The sequence below is a fragment of the Amblyomma americanum genome, chromosome 6 (genome assembly GCF_052857255.1).
Source record: "Amblyomma americanum isolate KBUSLIRL-KWMA chromosome 6, ASM5285725v1, whole genome shotgun sequence".
Taxonomy (NCBI): domain Eukaryota; kingdom Metazoa; phylum Arthropoda; class Arachnida; order Ixodida; family Ixodidae; genus Amblyomma; species Amblyomma americanum.
The window spans coordinates 1,038,937-1,062,296 of record NC_135502.1 but is presented as its reverse complement, the minus strand read 5'-3'; the positions used below and the strand labels follow the sequence as shown (position 1 = coordinate 1,062,296).

The window sequence follows — 23,360 nt, the reverse complement described above, 5'->3', positions numbered from 1 at the left end:
ACGTTAGGCCGCCTAGGATGACAGCCAGGTTTGTTTTCATCTCCCGTAACCTCTGCTTCACACTGTTGACGAGATAACCCTTGAAGCTATCCAGAACCAACATTGATGGCAGCCGCAGCAGAGCGCCTGGGCGTTTTCCCCACGCAGTGTCCAGCCAGTCAAGCATTAATGTTTCGTTGACCCATCCTCTTTCATGGACACGGATATGAATGCGTCCTTGCACCTTCACTTTCGGCAGCGTTTTGCGCTTAGAAATGACGAAGGGCGGCAGTTTTCGACCATCTGCAGTCACCGCCAGCATCACTGTGAACCTTTGTTTTTCGCAGCCGGTTGTTTTCACCGCGACAGATCGGGCCCCTTTCTCGCTCACTGTGGTATTGGGTGGCATGTCAAATGTCAGCGGCGTCTCATCTGCGTTTCCGATTTGCGACATGATGAAGTTTTCGGTCTTGCGGAGCGCAACCACGAAACTGTGAAACGACAGCACCTTCTCTTCAAAGTCCGGGGGCAAACGCTGGCAGAGGGTTGTCTCCTTCGTCTGAGACAGATTATGCCGTCTCATGAAGCGTGTCACCCACCCTCCGCTTGCCTTGAAGGTTGCAGCAGGGACTTCTTTTCCAAGTGCAATTTTTCTTGCCTGGAACTGAAGCATCTCGCACGACACGGCGATACCGGAGGCCCGATGTTCTCTCGCATACTGTGCGAGTTCCTCTTCAACAGCAGGGAATTTGCCTTCCTTAGGTCCCAGGAATGGTCTGCTTCGCGGGTTTGCATTTTCCAGCTGGGACTTTTGCTTTCGCTAGTAACGAACGTGGCTCTCGTTCACTTTGTACTGCTTGGCGGCGGCACGGTTCCCGTTTGAAACTTGCCATATAGTTGTGATACCCATCGCAAGACACAACCGAGTAAACAAACACAACCCGTCAGAGCCACCAACAAGAAAAGCATAGCCGGCAGTCGAGGCACATGCATCAGCCCATGCATCAGCCAAACAAAGAGCAGTGTCGGCTCTTCTATCAGCTGCCGATCCTCCCCGGAAGCGCTGCCGGCCGTTCCGAGTGGCGATGCTGCTGGTGCCGCCGCGATTGTAACAGCGGCCCCAGACGCCACCATGAACGCCCAGTGCACAAAAGATTGAAAAAGCCTTCCGAACAAACACGCGGAATAGCCCAGTGCTACTGGGTAGAGCCATAGGGTAGAGCCCGCGTGCATGATCGTGGTCTAGCGCAGCACGGTGCGTAAAATATGCGAGTAATTTTTTTTTATACACCCGGGTGAAAAGTTAAGGGTGCGCAAATTACGCGAGGGTGCAAATTATGCGCGTAAATACGGTACTAAATATTTACGGGACGAGGGCAAAACTTTTGTTCTCTGAGTTTTCATTCTCAATTCCCCTTACCATTAACTTGTCATTTAGACATGGACCACGAGACATACGAGTGACAGTGATCAGAGTAGTTCATCTGCATTTAAAACCACAAATTCTCGACATAGTTCCGAGGAATGGGAGTGATTCCTCATTTTAAATGTTTTCATCGAGCAAAGTTTGTGAAGAAGAATCAGTGCACATGTGCTGAAGATACGCAGCTTAAGCATCTGCATTTCGTTTTCTTTGATTTCTGTGCTGCGCTCACCATGAACCAGCTTGCTACAGCGCGCCGCCGCAGATGCAGGCGTGGAGCCAGAGGTAGGGTCGTCACGCCTCTAGCAGCGGCGGCTGGCGTAACCTCCGGAGAAAAACATTGCTTCCGTGGCTAATGCGAGGGCCGTATGAAAGAGCGCGCGCGCCCCCCTGCCGGCGGTGGAGGCTGCTGCTGCTGCTGGTTGATGATCGATTGCAGGAGCACATGATGAGATTAGATCTGGACGGCCAGCAGCTTGGCCATGCACTGCAGCAAATCCGATCACGTGTGTATCCAGTTGATGCAAGATCTTAAAAAAGTACAACGAAGAGAAAGCACAAGTATTTTTGAAGCATTGCGCGTTATCCAGGAAGCACCCCGTCCTTTTCTCTGCTCTCAACGAAAACCGTTCACTAACCTTCCCGTTTGCCTCTTTCCTTCCTCTTCAGCGATCTGTAGGTTTTTTTCTGGCGTCACGCGACGTCTTTTATAGAATGCGCGCGTTGTCAGCTTGTTAACACACGCGCATGTTGTGTCCCATACTCAGCGTCCTGTTTTTCGCGCCATTTGTTGTTCGTGAACCTCATGTTGACTGCCGCCGCGGTGGCTCTGTGGTTATGGCGCTCGGCTACTGACCCGAAAGACGCGGGTTCGATCCCGGCCGCAGCGGTCGAATTTCGGTGGAGGCGAAATTCTAGAGGGCCGTGTACTGTGCGATGTCATTGCACGTTAAAGAACCCCAGGTAGTCGAAATTGCCGGAGCCCTCCACTACGGCGTCTCTCGTAAGCTGACTCGCCTTGGGACGTTAAACCCCCACAAACTGAGCTGATCTTCATGTTGAATACCGCGATGCCTCTTAGACGATGGCGGCCAGCTGCTCGTGGTTTCAATCCTAGACGCATATCGGTGGAGGCAAAAAGAAGAAGCCCGTGTGCTCAGCTTTCCGTACACCCACGGATGTTGCGTTGGCAGATAGAAACCATTAATCTTCGCTCTGGTGGATGTTTCGATGGCCGAAGAGCATGCAGCTCGTTTGAGAATGCTTGCTTGTGCGCAAACACTAGGCCCGCACTCGACGAACCCTCGGCAAGTTGCAGCGCAGGCCTGGTCACCGACCCGCTTTCGGCGCTCTGCAACGCACGGCAGTGCAGTGGGCGCCACCCGCGATGAGAGGGACCCGCAGCGGCGTGCATGCTTGCTAGTGGAGCAAAACGCTGCGTTTCATCGCGGTGCGTGAATGTTTTCCATTGCGCGCGCTTAGAGGACGTGGCATACGAGTTGCTGAAGCAGGTAGACAGGCCGAAAGGAGAGCCTTCATCATTCATGGCCATGGGCACTCGGTGCGCTCCGTCTGCAAGCCTCGACCGGTCGAGCCGTGACGTTTACTACAGTGCACTCAGGGCGCCGATTACAGCTCAGTTCTCTGCCCATGTTCGGTTGTTGAGTTTCTCCCGTCTTCAATTACTTTAAGGAGCGCTAGCAAAACTTCCTTGACCGTGCAGTTGTCGCGAGGTGCCTGCATCCTGCTTATGTCGTGCGATCACCCGCATGTTATGCGCGTTAATGTGATCTTGTGATGCTTTTATACGCTATGTATAAAAACTGACGTGAGAATTTTTGTTTCTTCAGCCTTCCTACAGTCGATATATCGCGATGCAAGTTAAAAAACGTGGATGATCCTTCTTTAGTGGAGGGCGCCTTTCAAGGTAGCACAGAATGCCACTACAACATCGCAACTAGGATATATATAAAAAAAACTGCGTCTTACTTGCAGCATTGCAAACAATATACGCTAGCTTTTCTCTCTTTAATATCGACTGTCAACAATGCTTCTACATAGGTCCTCTTCCACCTCATTTAACATGTCGCGCTAGAAGCAGCAGAGATCAGCACTTATTGAAAAGCGTTGTTGCGCATCGTACATTAACTCCTGATCCGCGCATGCAGCCGCTGACGCCGGAGCGCGTGAAAGTTTGCAGTGCCACAGAAGTTGCTTCAGGCCAACGTGCGCACCGCGTGCAAATACTCTGCCATTTCGCCCACTCGAAGATAAGACAGCGATGGTGTACAGAGAACGCATTAAAACACACAGCCGATTCTTCCGCGCCAGTCTGAAAGCAAAGCGGAGAGAGAACCATGCTGGCGCTGACAAAACGATAAGGAAGGACTTACAGTCGGTGAAAGATGAGCGGTATAAGCAGCGAAGCGACTTCTTGGATGCTGAAATTCTCCCCGTGAGATTCATGACAGTTTCGCCGATATCAACAAATCACGCTTGCAAACGACGCACCATGCTCGACCGAACCAAAATGGCAACCGGAAGCTATGGGCGCGTTGCTGCCAGACCTCGAAGCCATGGGTTCATCATTTATTTATTATTTTTTTATTATTTATTTACTTACTTTTACTATTAAATATAGCGGGAAAGCTGTCGGCCCTGCACGTCGTTCACCAAGGCACGCCGGGAAGATAGAGGAATGACATCTGGTGGTGGCTTGTCTACTGTGCTATAGGTATTGGATTTCTTGGTTGTTCATTTTCGGTTCCATTGATGTTTTGTGCGCTTTGTGGCGTTGCAGTTATCAAGCTACGCACGCAGTTCATTTCTGAGTCCCGCAGGATCTGAAGGCGCTTCACTAGAAGTGAGCTGAGCACAGTGACTGGTGCCTGCCTGCAAAGCCTGAACTCCGATTGCCCCATCGCTTGAAGCCATTTGGTTTGCTCAGCGGGAACCTGTGCTACCTGTGCATTGAAAGGGGAAAGAAAGGAAAAAAGGTTGAACTGAAAACTAACCTGTCCGCTGCCGTGACCACTCTGCGCATTTCTCGTGGGATTGTCGGTGACACTTATCTTTTAAAAGCGCAAAGTACTCCGACAAGCGCAACTTATGTCAACCGCACTCGTCGAGGATGGAATTTGCTGCATTTCGAAGTCTGGAGGTGGCCGCGCTTTGCATGCCGGAACGACTTCCACTTCATGAATTAATTCACGCAAATATTTACCCGCATGTTGCACTTGTCAGCATAAACACGGCCGCCACTTACTTTTAGCAGGCCAGGGTTCCTCTTCGTAATTCATGTCTTACTGCGCAAAATCTCTAAGCGCAGCGCCAGGACATGCCGAGAGCCCGCACTTAGTGCGCACAAACTAATTTCTCATAAAAAAGCTGGGGCTCGAGTAAGTTTCTCAGGGCACGAAAATAACCTATGCATGGACATGGGGCGCATCCCGCAGTAGCAGACTACACCAATGAAACATTTCTGCTTTTCACAATGCTAGAACGGAAGCTTCTTAATTGTAGCATTTTAAGCGCTAACAATTTCTTTAAAGAATATTCGCTGTGAAAAGTGTATCTGTTCAACGCAAAAAAAAAATTATTTTCCGCAGTTAGCTAATTAGACGGCATGAAGAGAAAGCCATCCGTCGCCATGAGCCAATTCAGTGACCGTTTACGCCCATGTGCTTTTCTGCTCATTTATTGCAATGTACAGTAGGCATACTTTGTTACAAGACATATTGTTTGTAAAACAACGCTTCCTTGCAATGTATGTTTTGCGAAAATTTGTATTTCTGCAGTTATGTTTTAGGGCTAACATTAGCAATGCCAAGTAAGATGCCCATCCCCAGGATTCTGGCCCATGCGCCTCGAAAAACCGGTCGAGCCATCTCGCGACAGCCGGCGGCGCGTAACTCAATGGCGACGAGAAATAAAAATTAATACCTCGTCGCGCATAAAAGTTAGAGATTAGCTCTCTCGCCTAGATGTTAAATGCTTCTTAAAGTTTCTTTTAGTCGAGTTTCATCGATGGAGCTTTCATATTGCGTTTACCATGCGCAATGATCTATGACAGCATGGAGCCTATGGCAAGGTCCTGAAAAATACCCCACTTGACTTCACTGTATCGCTCACCACAGCCCTAATTTAAGATATATCGACAAGCTCTCCGAGCTTCAGGAAGGTAATGTCCTACCTTTAACGAAATATAAGGTATTTTACATTTGAATGGAGCAAAAGTTTTCCTGCGCTGTTTTTCTATTGATCACGCATCCACAGCATCGGCAAGAAACGTGTGGCGCCCTCTCTCGGTGTGTTGGCAAGGCGCACGTCTCTGCTAGAGTGTCCCTGCTTTGCTAGGTTGCTTTGGGAGGTTGAGCCGTTCCGTACGAATGCGGTTTTATCAAAAGTGCCCCCATCGGAGTGAGGCTATGACCATGGGCTGCTACATAAAATGCTACAACAAAGCGCGTGCCTTCTATGAGGTATATAGAGGAAATTATAAGAATATTTTTGCTTGACAGGCACATTTTTTTATTAAGCGCGTACAGTGACCACACGGGCATAGGTGATAGTGGAATTGCGTGCGCATTAACAATGCAAAGCAATGAAGGTTCAAGGTGCTTTCGTTCAAGCAGTGCGATTCGTAATTCCCGGACGCTCATACTTAGAGCTCACTCACCGATACTTGTATATGGTTCTTGCACTGTGCATTGAAAATATTAAAATCGTGCATTAATGACTACATTTCAACAATCATGTATATATTAGCCTCAATAGCAGACAGCTCTTCGAAACTTTTGTCGATGTGGTGCAAGTGCAGCGCGGATGCGTTGCAGTGGATGTTGTAAGTGCTGCACATAATAGGCGGAAAACCTGATGCTGCGTTCATTTTGAAACAGCGCAACAAAGACGGGACGTGGAAACTGAGGTGTTTGTTTGTTTGTCTTTACACCTCAGTTTCCACGTCCCGTCTTTGTTGCGCTGTTTCAAAATGGATACGTACCAACTTGCCCAAATTTCTGCTTTACTGATGCTGCGTTTTATCGCAGTAGGTGATTTGTCCAATGTAACAATTAGTAGTGTGGTAGTTCACAACATTTTTTTCTAAATTGGTAAAGTGCCTCTCATGATTCGATCCTTCGCTGTCGATAAGGGCTTTACCATTGCTGTAATCGATGCTAGTTTCGGCAATTATGTCAGCGGTGTACGTAAACTATGAAGCGCTAACGGACTTCATAGAATGGCATGCTGGGAACTATTCTGAAGAGTGTGCCATCTGTTCGGCAAGCCAGTAACTACGCCGTTACCCAGAGCAGCAATGAAGAGTCAGACCCTAGGTAAATGTTCTTGATTATGATTTAAATTTGCTGAGAAATGAACAGAAGTTATTGTCGGATAACACGACGTTTCAAAGCCTACTGACTTTCTCCAGCGCGGCGGCTGGGCGCTCCACCCTGCCCGCTTGTGCAATATGTGCCGCTCGCGCGATCCATTAGCGACAGGACGCTACGTGCGCGCGGCCCTGAATATGCAGTGAATTTACTGCGTTGCGAATATGTGCAACAGTACCTATAAGCACTGTCGCACGAGTGGCACGAACATATTTTTTTTTTACATATGGTGTGCAAACCTACCCCAGTTTTTTTTTTTCTTCTGTCGCTCTCCTATGTACTTCTCGCTATCCTCTCTATTTGCCTTTAATTTCGCCGGTTGCAATTCCGGTGCTTGAGAGATTAGATAGCAATCGCCGGGCCGGCAACATTTTTAGCTTCCTTTTTGTATTTTGGTCACTTGTTGTTGTTGCCTCTGAAGCGATTGGCAAACTACTACTTCTTCGAGGTGTGACTCCGGGGGAGTTGCAGGAGCTTCTTAAGCACACAAACCGCGGGAGTAAGAAGAGTGAGCCGTTTCCAGGGAACGATTAACACTCTCTGACGACTCTTAAATGCGCCATGATTGGTTTCCACAGCCTGCGACACCAACAAGCACTCGAAGCATACTGCATACCACGCCTTAAGTGGCAACTCCAAGGGCCCTTCCTGGGCGTACGCGCCCAACGTCGGCGCTCTTGGCGTACGCCGGAACGGGCGTCGAAAAGGGGCATGCATCTCCATGTTCCTGGCGCTGGCTCGCTTCCCCTCTCGAGCCGACGGAGAGAATTTCAAGCCGTGGAGAGCAGGGGTTGTGGGACGATGGAAGGACAACTTAAACCGCGAAGAAAAGTTGGGGGAACCTGGAAAAGCTTCAAGCCATGAAGAAAAGAGTCACCGAGAGCCCCGCGATCCTCCCATTGTTATAAACCAGACCCCTCTTCCGACGCATACACGAGCGCCCGTGCGCTGACGCCGATATCTAGCACGGACGGATATCGGCGCCTCACCGAGGCTCGCTGGCGTCTCGTGAAGACCGGTTGTGGCGCACGCCAAGAGCGCCGATGCTGAGCGCGTATGCCCAGGAGGGCCCTTAGAGTTGGCGCTTTAGGCCTTTTCTTTGGGATGACTGTCTTTGAACGAGTAGAGGAGGCGTCCGATAATGGTGGCCGGCTTGTGTGTAGTTTGCATCCCTTCCGTTCTGCGAATACTGGCCAAGGTTTCGCTGACACCTTTTACGTCGAACAGCATATGCGTTTTTGCCACCGGCGTGTCCTTAGCATAAGCATATACAGTTGTTTTCGTTGCATCCTTTTCATATTTGGATGGTGCATCGAGTGAAGAATCTTGGGTATCCATTGCTAAGAATTTTTTTCTTTTGCTGATCATGAGTTTTAATAGTGCAATGGCAACCTCGCACCAATCGCAATGGGATCTTTTACCTTCCTTTTTGTTATTATTTTTATTAAACACTTACTACTACTTCAACTCAAAGAAACCAAGCACCATGCTTCGAGAAAATTTGTGCCAATTGGAAACCATGTGGGTGCACGGCGGCACTGGGGAACGAATCACACACCGTCCTCGAGCCGCATGCTTAAAGCGGTATGCCATTGCTGTTGTCGCTGATTTTAAAACAAATAAGCAAGAATTGGGAATCGTCTTCAGCAAAACTTGCTTGAATTTCACCCTAACCTTCGGGCACAATTTTTGGCAGTGTTCCTCCCGCAAAGGCTACGAGAACAAGACGCTCTGCTCGCAGCATCAAACGGATGAAGAAGGGGGAGAGGCGGTAACGTGAAGGGCCAAGGATGATGTGAGCAGGTGCGTAGATAGGGAGAAATTCTTTTTCAAGAGCTACACGGGCAGTTGGTTGCCGTGTGGTAAGGCGAAGGAAGAAAAGTACAGTGGGGAGCGGTCTCCTGCTGTGCCTTTGCCTGCCTTTCTTTTTTTTTTCTACTTTTACTTTTCCTCGAATCCTGGAGCGCAGTCCGTGGTTGCTTTTTGAATGCGCTATGTTTCTGCTGCCTACGGTGCGAAGCACGACGAAGTCGGCGCCTCTGCGAAAACCGCCCGGAAAGGTCATGGAGGCACTCTTGCCTCCAGGCTGTCATAAAAAAAAAAGAAAACTTAAAACCGCTAATGTGTCAGTCCTGGCAAAGAGTCTCTCCACACGCGGACAAAAATCTCCCAAAGAGACATCAGAGTTTATGAAGAAGATCAGTTACGTTCTTTAATGCCTTCCACCAACCCAAGGAATTCCACCAGCTTTGTTAAAAGCACAGCGCATGGCACAGGTAAAGAGTGCCACCAAAACAAATTTCGGGAAAATTAGCGTGGTTACGCCAAATGCAACTAGCAGCGCAAGCACTTCGGTTTTCAGTGCTGTTTCGGTGTGCGGTGTCGTTGCGCACAGATGCATTTGAAGACGACGATATCCAAAACACAGCGCAAGAGACTGGTATTTTATGACGCAGAATGTTCGGCTGCGGTGGTGTTGCAGTTGTCCAATGCAGTAACCAGCAAAACGTATGTGTTCTCGCCGCCCCGGGTTCGAAACTCACTCGCAGCCGTAAAACATTTTCGATTATTTTATTTCAGGTCAAAAAAATTTCCGACATACAGACAGACTACATCGAAATCAAAAATTGAAGCCTCGGTGCCACAATAAAAAATGCGACCCCGTTAGCCCGCTGTTCTACCAGCTTGTGGAGGCAACGGTTGGTGCCAATGCGGCCGCTCGATGGAACTGCATCATCGAGTGGCCGTGGTTCTCATGTGCTCACTTACTGAAAAAGACAGCACGCTGGCAGGCTTTTCTTTAGAGCCTTCACTTCGTTTCTTGTCACGCAACGTGAGTGCACTGTGTCGTTATGGCCTGTGTACAGTACAAAATAAAACCGACCATTGTGAACGGGCGAGGCCACGTAATTGGTGAAAGCTTCAAAAACCACGTGTTTTGTGCGGCAAGAAACGAGTCCAATGGGGCAAACTGTCCATTTCTACAGAGATCATCTGGCGACGAAAAGGGTGCATCGAGTCTCCAACGCCACTATATCAAAAACAAAAAAAAAACACCGCAAAGTAGAACACAAAAACCACGAGACATGGTTACCACTGCAGAACGCCAGATATCTTATTCTTTATTGCCATTTATTTTCATATTGCTTTAAGTACGCATGGCGAAACTATTCTTTTACTCGTGATGTCACTGTGCTCTTATACCTCTCAGCGGGGAAACATGAGCGCGTGCACTAAGAATGCGGACAACGCTTTTTCAAAGACAGCTGGTTCACATGATCTTATCTGCCTCCCGTCACTGCACCCTAAGGCAACGAAACACAAATAACTATCGACAGGGTACTCCTCATATGCAGCATTCATTTTCTCAGAAGTGAATGGACAACTTGCAGAATTGCTGACTTACAGAAAGGTTTCTTCCAACCACCCACGTTAGCAAAACGCGTTTTCACTTCCTGCTCTGCTGACTGAAGGGATTAGCATGAGGAGAGATGAGTCAGTCGTCTTCCACTGTATTCTTTTTCGAAAAGGTGAGGGGGGCTGCCCCCTATTCTGCGGGAACATGAAGGCCCGACGGTCGCCACCAGCTGTAGAAAGAAGTTGTGGAAAGGTTACAATGATGTATTCCCTTGACGAGTGAGTACCTGTCTCGACCCGCTCCTCACATCTTTTCAACAACTTATCTCTCATACAGATAAAGGGACACCTCCCCCCTCATTTTTCGAACAAGAATGCGAGATTGCCGTCTGTAAACGAGGGTTTTCGGTTGGCAAACTGCAGAGGACGCTCGATATTCTGCAAGTGTGCTTCAAGGGCACTTTTTGGGCGCACGCGCCCAAAGTCGGCGCTCTTAAAGGGGCCATGACATGGTCGTTCTTCATATTGCAGTTTTGTGCTTCAATAACTAATACAAGAGCTTATGATTCAATTTCCGAAATTTGGCTGCCCCGGACGCGCTGTATATTAAAAAAAATGCGATCGGAATTGAGAACGGGGAACTCCTCCCACCGGCAGCGACCGCCATATTGAATGCTCTCGTGACGTCACCAGGGCATACACGGCGCAACGTCGTCTGCTCTCGTTGCTGCTATGTGCGCAGCGAGGTCCCATCCCCCCCCCCCCCCCCCCCGTACTTTCGCTGGCGATCGAAGTAGCAGTCGTCCCCCATATATGAGTGACTGGTGCCGCAAAAGCGATAATAACAGTAACGCAGTTATTATTCGGTATAGGTAGGGTCCGGTCCCACTAGGCCGATGCGACGGCGATCGACAGTCGGCTGGCTGGTCGGTATGCAAATGCAGTCGCTGACGCACTGGTCTGTCACGCTAGACAGACGACGACGCCAGCACGACCAACGATCCCGTATCGCAGGAGTGTAAAGAGTGAACTTAGTGGGAATTGGCAGAGTGTGGTGGGGGACTAGTTCGTATGACATTCTATAAACTTAAGAACTTTAAAACTTATTGGACTTGATGCTAGCCACGGCGACATACGCGATGTGCGTGCACCAGCGAAGATGTGCTTTCATTCGGTGCCTGCGCATAGAATATATCGGCGAGACAAGCGACACGGGAAGAAAACGCCGCACGACGGTGCCGCTCGACGCCGTCGCCTGGGCTTGTGTGGCCGAGCGAAAGCTTCACGCCCGGTGTATAGACGGCCCGAAAAACTGCGCCTGCGTACCTTATCCGTATCGAAAAAGGCGAAACGAGCGGCTGCATTTCATATATTCACACTTTCTTACTAATTAACGGGGAACTCTTGCCAGATTCTTGAATTTCGGTTGACGGTGGACCGCCGGCCCCTTTCGTGACGAGGCCTATAGCAAGTACGCAGGATTCGTGTGTGCGATTTCGGCGATTGCGGAGAGCGAATCCGCACGTTTTATCGCCTGAAAATAGCTGTAGAGCGTAGTTTTGGCTACAGTGCCCTCAAAGCGACGACTGCCTGCATCGCAAGGCGCGTGTACAATAAGGGGGAAATGTCGATGTGACCCGGTCTTCACAGCATGCGTGTGCTGAAGGCAGCCGGCAGCAGCCGTCGGAGTCGACTGCAGACAACAAATCTGGTTGTTTTCATTATTTCAAGTAATATCCGAACGTATTTTAGCTAAAGCGATTTAAAATCAAATATTGATGACATAAGAGGAAGCATATACAATTAGCGGGAAGCGCCGGTCCTACGCGAAGTGTTTCCCAAGCAAGCGATATAGCATCAGCGGCGCTTATTGCAGTGTTATGATAATGTGTAGATGAGTAAAACTACAATTTTTGAGCAATACTACGTAATATTTAGGATAAGGAGAGCCCATCTTGCGTTTTATGCCAAGCAAACGAGCAGTACTGTTTGCTCACAGCTACGTAAACAACCCCAGCGCGGGGCTGCAGTTGTAACTGTCGCATTCCTAGGCCACAATGCGCACGCACAGTAAACGCTAAATGATGTACTATTATTTTGAAGCACTAATCTAGACGGCGGCCACTATTCATCGGCGCGGGCAGTCAAAGCATTCGAGTCGCGTAGAGTTTTGCAAGCGCTTTAATTGGTTCCTGCAAAAGGGTTCCACGAGTCGAAGGAAATTTATGTTCTACTTACAAACGCGAACATGCAGGGGGGAAGTCGTCGCACTCGGCACTTTTCCCTTTTCCTTTTGTGCTTCAATGTTACTCTAGTGCCACTTTGTGATAATTTGAGTTTAATTATCGAGCCATTGAATAGCGGACAATAACTTGGTAGCTAGCTACAAAACGCCGCGGCTTTCACGGCGTACATCGGCGAAGGCATGCACGGCACGTGCCGCTTTTCACATACGGGAGCACTCGACTGCTCAAAAGAGACCACACTCATAACAGGCTTCTAAGTGCAAATAATAAAGCAGGGGTCCATCGATTTCTGTTTCCTCAAAAATCACAAAACGGGCGCCACGAGCAAGTCCGCTTTCCCAGGGATCACTCAGCTCGCGTACTAAGCTGAAGGCTTGCCAAAAGGTAACACGGAAAATGCATTTTATTTCGATAAGCGAAAAAAACAAAAATTTTCCAGCGACCGCCGTCTACGGTGTGCATGCAAGCACCTCTACAGCGCGCAGCAGACGACGCGAGGCGGGTATGCCCCTGTGACGTCAGCGATCAATGCTTTTACTGCCCGCGCCGATGAATAGTCGCCGCCGTCTAAATTAGTGCTTCGAAATAATAGTACAGCATTTAGCATTTTGCTGTGAGTGCGCATTGCGCCCCAGGAGTGCGACGATTACGACTACTGCAGCCCCGCGCTGGGGTTGTTTACATATGGCTGTGCGCAAACAGTACTGCTCGTTTGCGCGGCATAAAACGCAAGGTGGGTTCGTCCGTCTTCCCTACATTCCCGCTGTGAAATAAGTGTCCTCTTAAGAAACTTGCATAGAGGGTGGCGCCAGCTTTCCCTGTAAGCAGTATACAGAAACTTTATTCTCTAAGCGTTTCGCAAATTGTCTATTAGTCCGCCGCAATTGAACGGTACGCCGATCACTGCCGGATGTTTTCAGTGCGAAAGCTCTACTTCACCGGCAATCCTGAAAAAGTTGATGGGTCTCTGAAGCCGCGGCCTTTGAGATGAAATGACTTGGATACGGTGTGACTTGGGAAAGGTCGTGTGGCAGTAAAGGTAAAAGAAATTGTCTTATGGCGAATTCCAATCGCAGGCCCGGAGCGGTCTGCACGCTCTGTGAAAGAGCGCCTGAATCCGGCGGAGAGCGCGTGACCTGAAACTGCGATTGGAGTACACTTTCTCTGGCAAGAGCATGTAGGTGGCGCTCGCGAACTGCTGGAGGAAGTACCTGTCATTCCTTGCGCTTGCCCGCGCTTTTCGCGCGATTGACTGTTGAGTCCATAGCGGCGGGCGAAGCTGATCGTCTACTACGGAGCGCGGAGAGGAGCCGGCGCGGCAGACGCGACAAGCCGCCGGAAATGGAGGGCGCCGCTAGCGCCGCTGAAAAAGAACGTCACGCAAACTTCCGGTCGACTCCGCCGATTTCGGCGGAGCAGTCCCGACTGCTCCACGGAGCAATCTCGGCTCGGCAACCGCTCCCTGTCTACGATTGGAAGACGCGGTCCGTGGCTCAGATCTGCGTTTGGAATACAGTTGCTCCGAAAAGAGCAGAAAACGTTGCTCCCGAAGTGCTTTAACTCTGCGATTGGAAGTCGCCATTAGAGGGTAATGTGAGGCAGTGTCTAGGCAAGAGCCAAGCGAATTCGTAACAAAGTGCTTTCGCACGTCATGCCCCGTTTTTAATTTGACTCAGTGGAAACCTCAGCAGTCATGCAGGCATTGCGGAATCAGGGTGTAGAAGAGCCTTATGTGAGAATACTGGAAGATATCTATATCGACCGCACAGCTACCATAGTCCTTCAAGGATCAGCAATAAAATTCCAATAAGGAATGGCGTCAGGCACGGAGACACGATCTCGCCAATGCTTTTCACAGCCTGTTTACAGGAGGTGTTCCGAGGTCTGGATTGGGGACAGTTAGGGATCAGAGTTAATACAGGATACCTTAGTAATCTACGATTATCGGATGACATTCCCTTGCTAAGTCAGTCAGGTCATAAGCTGCAAAGTATGATCAATGGGTTGGACAGGAAGGAGGAAGGGAAGGAAGGAAGGAAGGAAAAGAGGGAGGAAGGGAGAAAGAAAGAAAGAAAGAAAGAAAGAAAGAAAGAAAGAAAGAAAGAAAGAAAGAAAGAAAGAAAGAGATGAAGAGAAAGGGCAAGGCGCGTATAATCGTGTTTCTCCTCTCTCAGATGCCCGTTCTCTCTCAACTTTCGGGTATTGCTGCAGCATTCGCCTGCGGTGAGGGAGCCTACTCGTGAGCTACACAGTCGCGTATTGCGTGTCAGCCTCATTTACGACGCCTTGGTTTCTACAACGACGAGCGCAATGCTGTATACACCAGAACCTTTTTTTTCCTCATAATGCGTAGTAGTGATAGGGTCACCCTTAGCGATTATGGTACCCGGTGCACCCTTATTGAAATGCTCTGGGCCCAGGAGTATACTCGTCCAGGTTTCTTGAACGTCAATTTAATGGTTACAGACTTCAAAATTCCTTTCAAAATAAAGCCACCAAGGTAAAACAAAATGCGACATTCAGTTGACGTCATCTGTTCAATGAACAGAATTTCAAACTTATTGATTTCATCGACTTCTTTTTCAGTACATTTCTTCTTGCCTTGTGCAAGCAGATCAACAAGGTATTTCCGGTCATAAAGTTAATAGCTTCTTGATCTCGGCGTGCGCAGAAACTGGCTGACACTAACGACTCTGAGAGCACGCTTCAAGTCATACGCTGTGGGCACTGGCTTCATGATCCGCATTACAGAAAAAAAAAAGGTTTTCTAGGCAGTCTTTTCGTAACCTGCTCGTGAGAAGGAATTAATACCCTTCACTGACAAGAAGCACTTCTTGAAGGCGAAGGACAGCTGTTGTCTCAATTAGGACCCCTGCTTGTGATGGCTTCCACTGAGAGCCATTACCATTCTGAGTTGTCTGATGGTGTCTGTTGCCGTGCGTAGTGTGTCCAAAGCGGTGTGGTATTTTGCTATGTTTCTGCGGCTCAGCGCCATGGTGGGATGGCGCGATGAAATTAAGGAATACCACCTGGAAACTAGGTTCATAAACCAAGCTGTTTTGGCTTCTGGCTCAATCACTCCTTTGACCAGGAACCTAATAGCCGGTGGAGCTTCGCGGAAAAGCTGGACAGCTACTCCAACTTTCATCTTGGTGAAGTGGCCACAACTGATGTGGACTTGCGACAAATTTGGTGCAACCTTAAGTTCATGGGCAGCGCCGTAATCCAGGACGGCCAGTACAGTTTCACCTTCGAGGCTGCCAGTCCGTTCTGGCTTACTGTAGCATCGCTACTGTTCCTCTCAGGTTCTTAAGGACATGTGGCGGGTCTGAGATAAAGAAAAGTTCCTTGCCTTCTAAAGTTGGGTGGGGTATTGAGTACGAAGTTTCCGAATCATGGTGGCTTGAAAAACCAAGTTCTCGCCACATTGCACGGTCTTCTGCACCCATGACACATCTGACAACACGGATTCTTAGGAAAATCTGGCTGCATATCTTAACTATTTCCAGGACATGGGCCTTGATTACAGAGCTGCCCACGTGCCTACCAGTGAATTCCTAGGCTATCGCTTGCTTATAACACGCAATATAAACACCAAAGCATGACTGGCTGGCTCCTCAGGCTTTGAGGGCAGTGTCGTTTCTCCCAGAAGCACATCTTCGCCACGATCCAGTTCGAATCCGGGTGCTATCTCCATTTCGTCTAGAAAGAGAACGCAATCTTTCCCCACGTCCCCCAGTCACTCTGCTTTGCACCTCATTACGTCGATCACTTCATGCAGGATACCTGGCAGAAAGTTCAGGCCTTGAATTCTTCTCGTTAAAGTTTTGCCTGTAGGCACAGGGTAGCCCATCTTTCTGAGTTTCGCAGCCGGTGGTCCCAAAAGCAAACTTAATTTGTAGGCCTTGCTTTACTGTTCACGCTGACCACGAATTGCCTTGATTGTTGTTCCGAGAAGGGGCACGAATTTGGTCCTCATTTAAAAACTTCGCGTTTCGTGAGAAATTATTCGCCTCTTTCTGGAGCTTTCGAACCTGTGCCTGTAGATTTTGGACATTGTTTTCAGATTTATCATGATGTTCTTCCAATTTATCATAGGCTGCTGTGAGATCTGCAATCTTTTTTCGAAGCTCTGCTGGCTCAGAATCAGATGAATGGGTCGCACTGGCCAATGCGGTTTCCTCAGGGGGTGCATCCTCGAAGGTCAAAGAAAGTTGCCTTTGCTCTGACGAAGTATCAGCAGGTGGAAATTCCTGCGTAGATAAGGGAAGGGTGTCATTCACTTCTGGTGAAGAATCTTGTGGGGTTGCATCATCACTCAACAATGCAGGCACAGGCGCTCTTCGCTCTTTTGGTGGCTTTCGCACTTTAGGAAGTTCTGGAAGCAGATAACTAAACAGGGGGAATGCGCATTACATATAAATAAAATAGTGGTGCGAATAGAAGGCGCGCCAAAACATTTACTATGTATGTGCACGAATAATTTCCTAACACCACTTTTCAAATACAAGTAATCACGCGATAAACAGCTGTGTACCAAATTCCAGGGTTGAGAGGCATCTCACGTTTGAAGGGGAACACCGTTGGTACAGCGTTCGGCTTGAGCTTCTTCAACCCGCCCGTTCGAAGCTGTTGTCTTCGAAGTGAGCCTGCAGACGAATTTGAGGCTGAAATTAGCGGCATGTTTACGCCACGGAAATGAAGACAACACATACAAGTAGACAAGCCGAGCATAGTCAAAATATGAGGCGAATTTCTTGAATGAGTTGAGCATCTGAATCTGCACATAACATTATATTCTTTTTATCTCATTTACTGACTTAATGCGCCGAAGTAGGACGAACCGTCGGGTGATAGGCAGCGAAGGTACCAAACATCGCATACGTGTCAAAAACAACACGAGAGAGTACAGCAGACAATTAATCCGGATTGGCTCCTGTACAACCCAGTTGTACATTAATTGCCGCAGCTTATCGGCCCAGGCTCGCCCTTAAGCACTTGCCTTGGCGCAGAGTTTGGGCGACGACCGGGGTTCCCCGGCTAGCAATTTATAAAAGCCATTAAGCCGTTCTTTTTTTAAAGAAAAAGCGGCGGAAGCACATTTCGCACACATTACCGAGTGCAAGCATTGTTCTGTATAACCTCGGATGCACACAACCATGCGGAAGGGAATTGCCAACTCTCATGGAAGTGCAACTTAATTGCTTTATTGCTATTCTTTCGCGCAGCCGCTTTTTTTTACGCCAAGGAAGACCAGTAGTGCAGATAAGACATATGACAGATACTGCCACTGGACGACATTTACCCATCCACACGCAGTATCGATAAATCACATTAAACACAGCACTGAACCGACATGCGGCACTTACGCTGCAAACACACGAGAACCTGAACGGCCGCCACTTTTCACGCTTGACCCGCACCAGCCGCAGAAGTCATTTTTTTTTTTTTTTTGGGGGGGGGGGGGCCGCTTGGAAAATGAAACAACCTTCAACCACTTCTCGGATGATTAGAGCACTGAGGAACACAACATCCAGGCATTCCACGTCGAAGAAAGCCGCGCAAACGCACCAGCACTTCTCCTACGCCCGCATGGCAGCGCGGGGAGGACGGTGTGGGCAACACAGTGGCGGAGGGTGCGCGCGAAAACCCGTCGAGGCGGCGTCGACTGGTTCAGAGGGTGTCCTCACCCTAAGCGGAGGCGCGAACATCGAGACACCCTAGCCCGGGGTTAACTGCGACCTGCCAGGGTGGTCAGTTTGCTCACAACCCGGCGGACGGGTTGTGATGACGCCACAAGGTGACGTGACCTAGTTGGCCCACTTAGGTTTCTTCTCCAGTGATTTTTCGTTGACGACGTCGGATTTTATTCATAGCAAGAGCCTTAACGATATTGCGTTAAATTTTGAGCTTATAATTTTGCCTCGTGATTAGCCTCTTGTTTAGAACAACAGAGTGCTTTTTGTCACGGAAGAATTCTGTTCAGCGGTCCTGAATGTGGACGGGGCTTCACTGGAGACTTTAGTTGTGTCCGACTATAGGTGGTGAAAATGGCCAACCTAGGACCTGTGGACCGGTGGTTGGGCGCTAATCAAAATTGTGACCATGCGTGATCGAGTTGTGCCCTGATTTGTGCAAGGGGGACCATTTTGCCTGCCCTACATGTGTACAAGTTGCGTGCTGTAGATCTCCAAAATATGACAAAAACTAGCTCGCCTCTTTTAACACTTGCCTTTCGCCCACTTTACCGCCGCTGATGCAGGTAACCAGTTCGTCTGCGACTGCCGGTTGGCCTGGATGCTGCATATGGAGAACGTCACCCGCAGCGACAAGTTCCGCCGGGAACTGCGCCACATCAAGTGCGACGTAGCCGCTGCTCACGAAGCGGCGACTGGCAGTTCCAAGGTGGCCAGGCTCCGCCTGAAGCAACTCGGCTGCGGCGAAGACTACGTGCACCACACAAGCCTGGCGCCTTCGTCGACAGGGCAGGATGACCGAGCGAGTGTCGAAATGTTTTCGCCGCTCCCTACGCAGTTCTCTCCTGCTTCCAACTTTACTTTAGGCGAGGCGGAAGCTGGTGGAGAGGAGGCACACGGAGACCGCCGCGCGAACGACTCAGTGCTGCTCAGGGCTCTCGACAAGCCACCGCGCAGAAAGAAACCTCAGTCTGCGGGGTCACTGAACAATGATACCGCTTCGACGGCGCCCCGTCCCCTCGCGGCGGCCACGTGGATCGCCCTGGTGATGTACTACAGGTGATAAGGCGCAAAGAGGACCGACCAGACATTTGTCTCCTTTGCTTCTGTTCAGAAACCACCAACAGCTGTGAAAGCCGCTGGAGATTGGAAGCGCAGTTATGCTATGGGTATGCGCGCCCAAGTTTGTGGCGGGAGAGAGAGAGAAAGACAAACGGAAAGGCAGGGAGGTTAACTAGGCAGCGCCCGGTATGCTACCCTACAAGTGGCAAGGGGAACGGGAGAGAACAAAGGGAGATGATCACTTTTCCACGTGTCCGTTGGCCATTACTTGCAGGGTACACAGGGCACACACTGATAGTTCACGACCTTGCACTGTCCCGAGTCCTTCGAGAAGTTTAAAAGTGCCTTCAAAGCCGTCCTCTGCGATGAAAGCTTACTCCAAGGACCCAGAATCTTGGCTTCAGTAAGGGGCCGAGGATCTAAAAGGCGGAGTGTTGAAGCCAGGAGTGCACGCTCACGCTGAAACCGAGGGCAGTTACAAAGAGGGTGTTCTGTAGTTTCGTGGCACCCACAGATCTCACACGCAGGAGAGTCTGCCATTGCGATTAAGTGGGAGTAGACATTTGTGGTGGGAGAGACGTCGTTTATATTCCGACATCAGTTATGAAACAATCTCTTGTGCACCACACCACAGGCATTCGAGTAAAGGCGAGAATGGTTGGGCCAATGCGTGGGCGCTAAAGCAATGCTCAAGTCAGCTTTCTGCTTTCTCGTGATTGAGCTTGAGCACCGTAGCTCTTATTCCAAAGAACGCATGCGTCAAGTAACAAGGCCTGCATATGACACTGAATCTCAAGATTGTTTTATCCGGTACAATATATCACTATGACTAACAATACTGCCACAATGAATAAAACGGTTAATCACAACTGCCAGCTACTGCCAAAATCTATAAGCAAAATTTGTTCTTCAGAGCGCGCCATGCAACCCAAATCATATGGCATCGTCAAATTGTGGCTGGCTGTTTATTTTCGAGACTTTCACCTGGGTAATCTACCGCTATGGCGCTAAAGAATTCTTGCTGCAGTATTAACAATCCTTTTTTCTTCTTATTCCGGACGTGGTCCTGCACGCCCGGAATAAGTTGATAGAAGGACGAACACAGTCAGCGCTGTGTTCGTCCTTATATGAGCTTAAATCAAGTATACCAACTAGCCCAAGAACTAAGTTTGCTGAAGTACACTTCTTATACACCGAGCTTGCCTTCCTCTCTGTTTCTCTTCTTCAGGGTGTTAAAAAAATAAAACAGAAAAACTATGAGCATAAATCAAGAATACCAACAAGCCCAAGAACTAACCATACTGAAGTACGCTATTGCAAATCGCACAAATGAATTCCTAAATCGGCACTTCATTGTATCGAAATTTGAGCGTAGTTTTCCTAAAGGATATTAAACAGTAATTTAATTAGTAGCAATCGTTCACTCGCTTGCATTGGTCTTAAGCAGTAATGGCCAAGTTGATCTAATATTCTTACATTCTAGCAAATGAGGCTTTTGACAAACTCCCTCATTATACTGTGGCAGGAACAGCGCAGCACGGGACAAAGAAGGGACAAGCGGGACACGACGCTGCCCCGCCTGCCCCTGGATTTCAGAGTATTTAAATAACCGTAAGCAGTATGTCTCAATCGATAGAGAGGAATCGGACGTTCTTGCAGTCACTTCTGGAGTGCCTCAGGGGAGTGTACTTGGACCTTTATTACTGTACATTAACGACATCGTCGACACAACTGTTTCTGGTGTAGAGATTCGTTTGTCTGCGGATGATTGCTTGCTGTACCGTGACATTACATGTTATAATCACCAGATTGACCTAAATATCTGTCTAACATCTTTGCATGGTGCCAGAAATAGGACATGGCCCTAAGAAAATAAAAAACAAACTTCCTTCGCGTGACACGTAAAGAAAATTTTGATCACAGTTACCATCTTGAACAAACGCCATTACATGAAGTCTCCAGCTTTAAATGCCTAGGTGTAACATTAACTAACAGCCCTGTCCTGGGATTCACATGTGCAAATATCTGCTCGTCCGCCTTGCGTGAACTGTGTTGAGACAAACTTTCCAAAGCCACCGCTCAGGTTAAACTGCTCGCGTATAACCCACTAATCAGGCCTAAGCTCCAATATGCATGCGTGGTGTGGGATCCTTGTACCAATACCAATATTTATACACTTGAAAGAATCCAAAGAAAAGCCCTAAGATTTATTTACTCTAAATTTTCACCGTTTGATTCTTTTTCTGGGCTAATGAAATCTAACTGAATACCCAACCTCTTGAGGCAAGAGGAAAAGATATTCGACGAGAATTTCGTTCCTTGCTCATAAATAACAAATTGGTTCTTGATCCTGCACACTGCTCATCATTTTTAGGTACACGCATCATACGTCACCATCATCCCGGTTCAGTTACCCCGCACTTTGCTAGAACTGACACTTTAAATTTTTCTTTCTCCCGCGTACCATAAGCGAATGGAATTCACCGACACGATGAATGTTAGCACATAGTGATTCTGCACACCTTCCTTTTTCTTTAGCTGTTCTTTTTACTTGTTGTCCTTGGTCTGTAACATCTACATGTGTTCTGCTTGGATCAATAACATGATCTGCTGTATAAAACAAATAAATAAAATAAAATAAAAAATGCCTGACGTAGCGACGCATAATAGAAATGCTACATCGAGAAATATTGCCCCGGAAATTTGTGTTTAAGCAGCAAGCGACGCACCACTCATCGTTGCCTCCGCTTGCAGTTATTTCTTCTTCGTGAGGCGCCGGCAACACCACCATTTCTGATGCGATGCTGCAGTGTGCTTTGTGCGTCGTTTTTGCGAGATTTTGATCATTTTGTTTTCAGTAGACACTGGAGCTGTAATAAACGAATGTCGATGCAAACGTCTACTTTTCGTGTTGAGTTCACCTAAATTTGCCTCAGTAAATCAAGAAGGATGACAAGGAGCCCCATTCTTCCGGTTACCCCCCCCCCCCCCCCCCCCTGTTCGCCTAAACGGACACCGAGGTCAACGCGGCAAACACGCTACTTTCACTGAAAATGAGCTCTTCTTATATAAGCTTCCGGCCACAAATCCCTGAGGCCAGACTACACTGCCAGTCACTACTTTTTTCAAACGGTGATCACGGAATCCTTTTCGGTACTGACGTCACGCGTTTGAATCGAGTGGCGAGGAAAAAAAATGATCCATTTTTGAATAGAATTTCATCAGGAAAAAACGCGTCTTTTTCTGTCCAACAGAAAGAGCACCAGAATCATTTTTTTTTTTCTGAGAGCCAAATTAAGCCAAGTCTTAGCGCCTGAACGATTTTTAAAGTCATGCGCTCTGTGTACTTCGTGAAGCCACAATGTTACGCAGCTTACAGAAACGAAAACGCCATTCATCCTCGTGTCTGCATTCTTTTAGTGCTTAATATGCGTAAAATCGGATATTAGTCCAATCAGAACTTTCTTGTATCTCAAAGGAAGTGCCATTTCTCTTAACACCAGCAGATAGAAGCCATACTTAATCAGAAACCATAATTAGTTGTGCTTTGGTTTGGTTTAGGGGGGTTTAGCGTCCCAAAGCGACTCAGGCTATGAAGGACGCCGTAGTGGAGGGCTCCGGAAATTTCGACCACCTGAAGTTTTTTAACGTGCACTTACATCGCACAGTACACGGGCCTCTAGAAAATCGCTCCATCGAAATTCGACCGCCGCGGCCGGGATCAAACCCGCGTCTTTCGGGTCAACAGCCGAGCGCCATAACCACTGAGCCACCGCAGCGGCTCTAGTCATGCTTTGTGCAGATACAAGGGCAGTTTTGTTGTTTCTGAAAACGTAGAAGTTACACAGCATTCAGGCTGCACTGCATTACTGCACAAGATCTCAATCACCTGCTCCCTCCATTAGTAATGTGGAGAACCTGTTTCCCCCTTCCATTTCGACGCGACCCAGCTTCACCATCGTGCGTCAGGACAGCACCGGCTTTGCGAGGAGGGAAGTCTCCCTCATGGGGGAAGCGGAAACAGCGACTGGTTAGCGGATTTCTGCGAAACCGGTTAGAGTATCTTCGGGATCCGGCCAGCGTCACGAGCGGTTGCAGCCGCACGCTCTCGTCACCTTCCGCGGCTGGCGCACGGAAATTCGCCGTGCCTTGCCGCTGGACTTCTGGTTCCAGGCAGCGAAACGAGCGCAGCAAACGCGCGCTCTCG

General features: G+C 48.7%; 1 protein-coding gene across 1 annotated transcript in view; it reads left to right on the top strand.

Moving 5' to 3' along the window:
• The window catches only part of LOC144136180 (uncharacterized), a 66,178-nt gene extending 44,134 nt beyond the window's left edge, over window positions 1-22,044 (top strand). The window contains exon 3 of the mRNA XM_077668249.1: window positions 18,658-22,044. Coding sequence (XP_077524375.1) covers window positions 18,658-19,154 — 497 coding nt within the window. The 3' untranslated portion in view covers window positions 19,155-22,044. The remainder of the gene's footprint in view (window positions 1-18,657) is intronic.
• The last annotated feature ends 1,316 nt before the right edge of the window (window positions 22,045-23,360 follow it).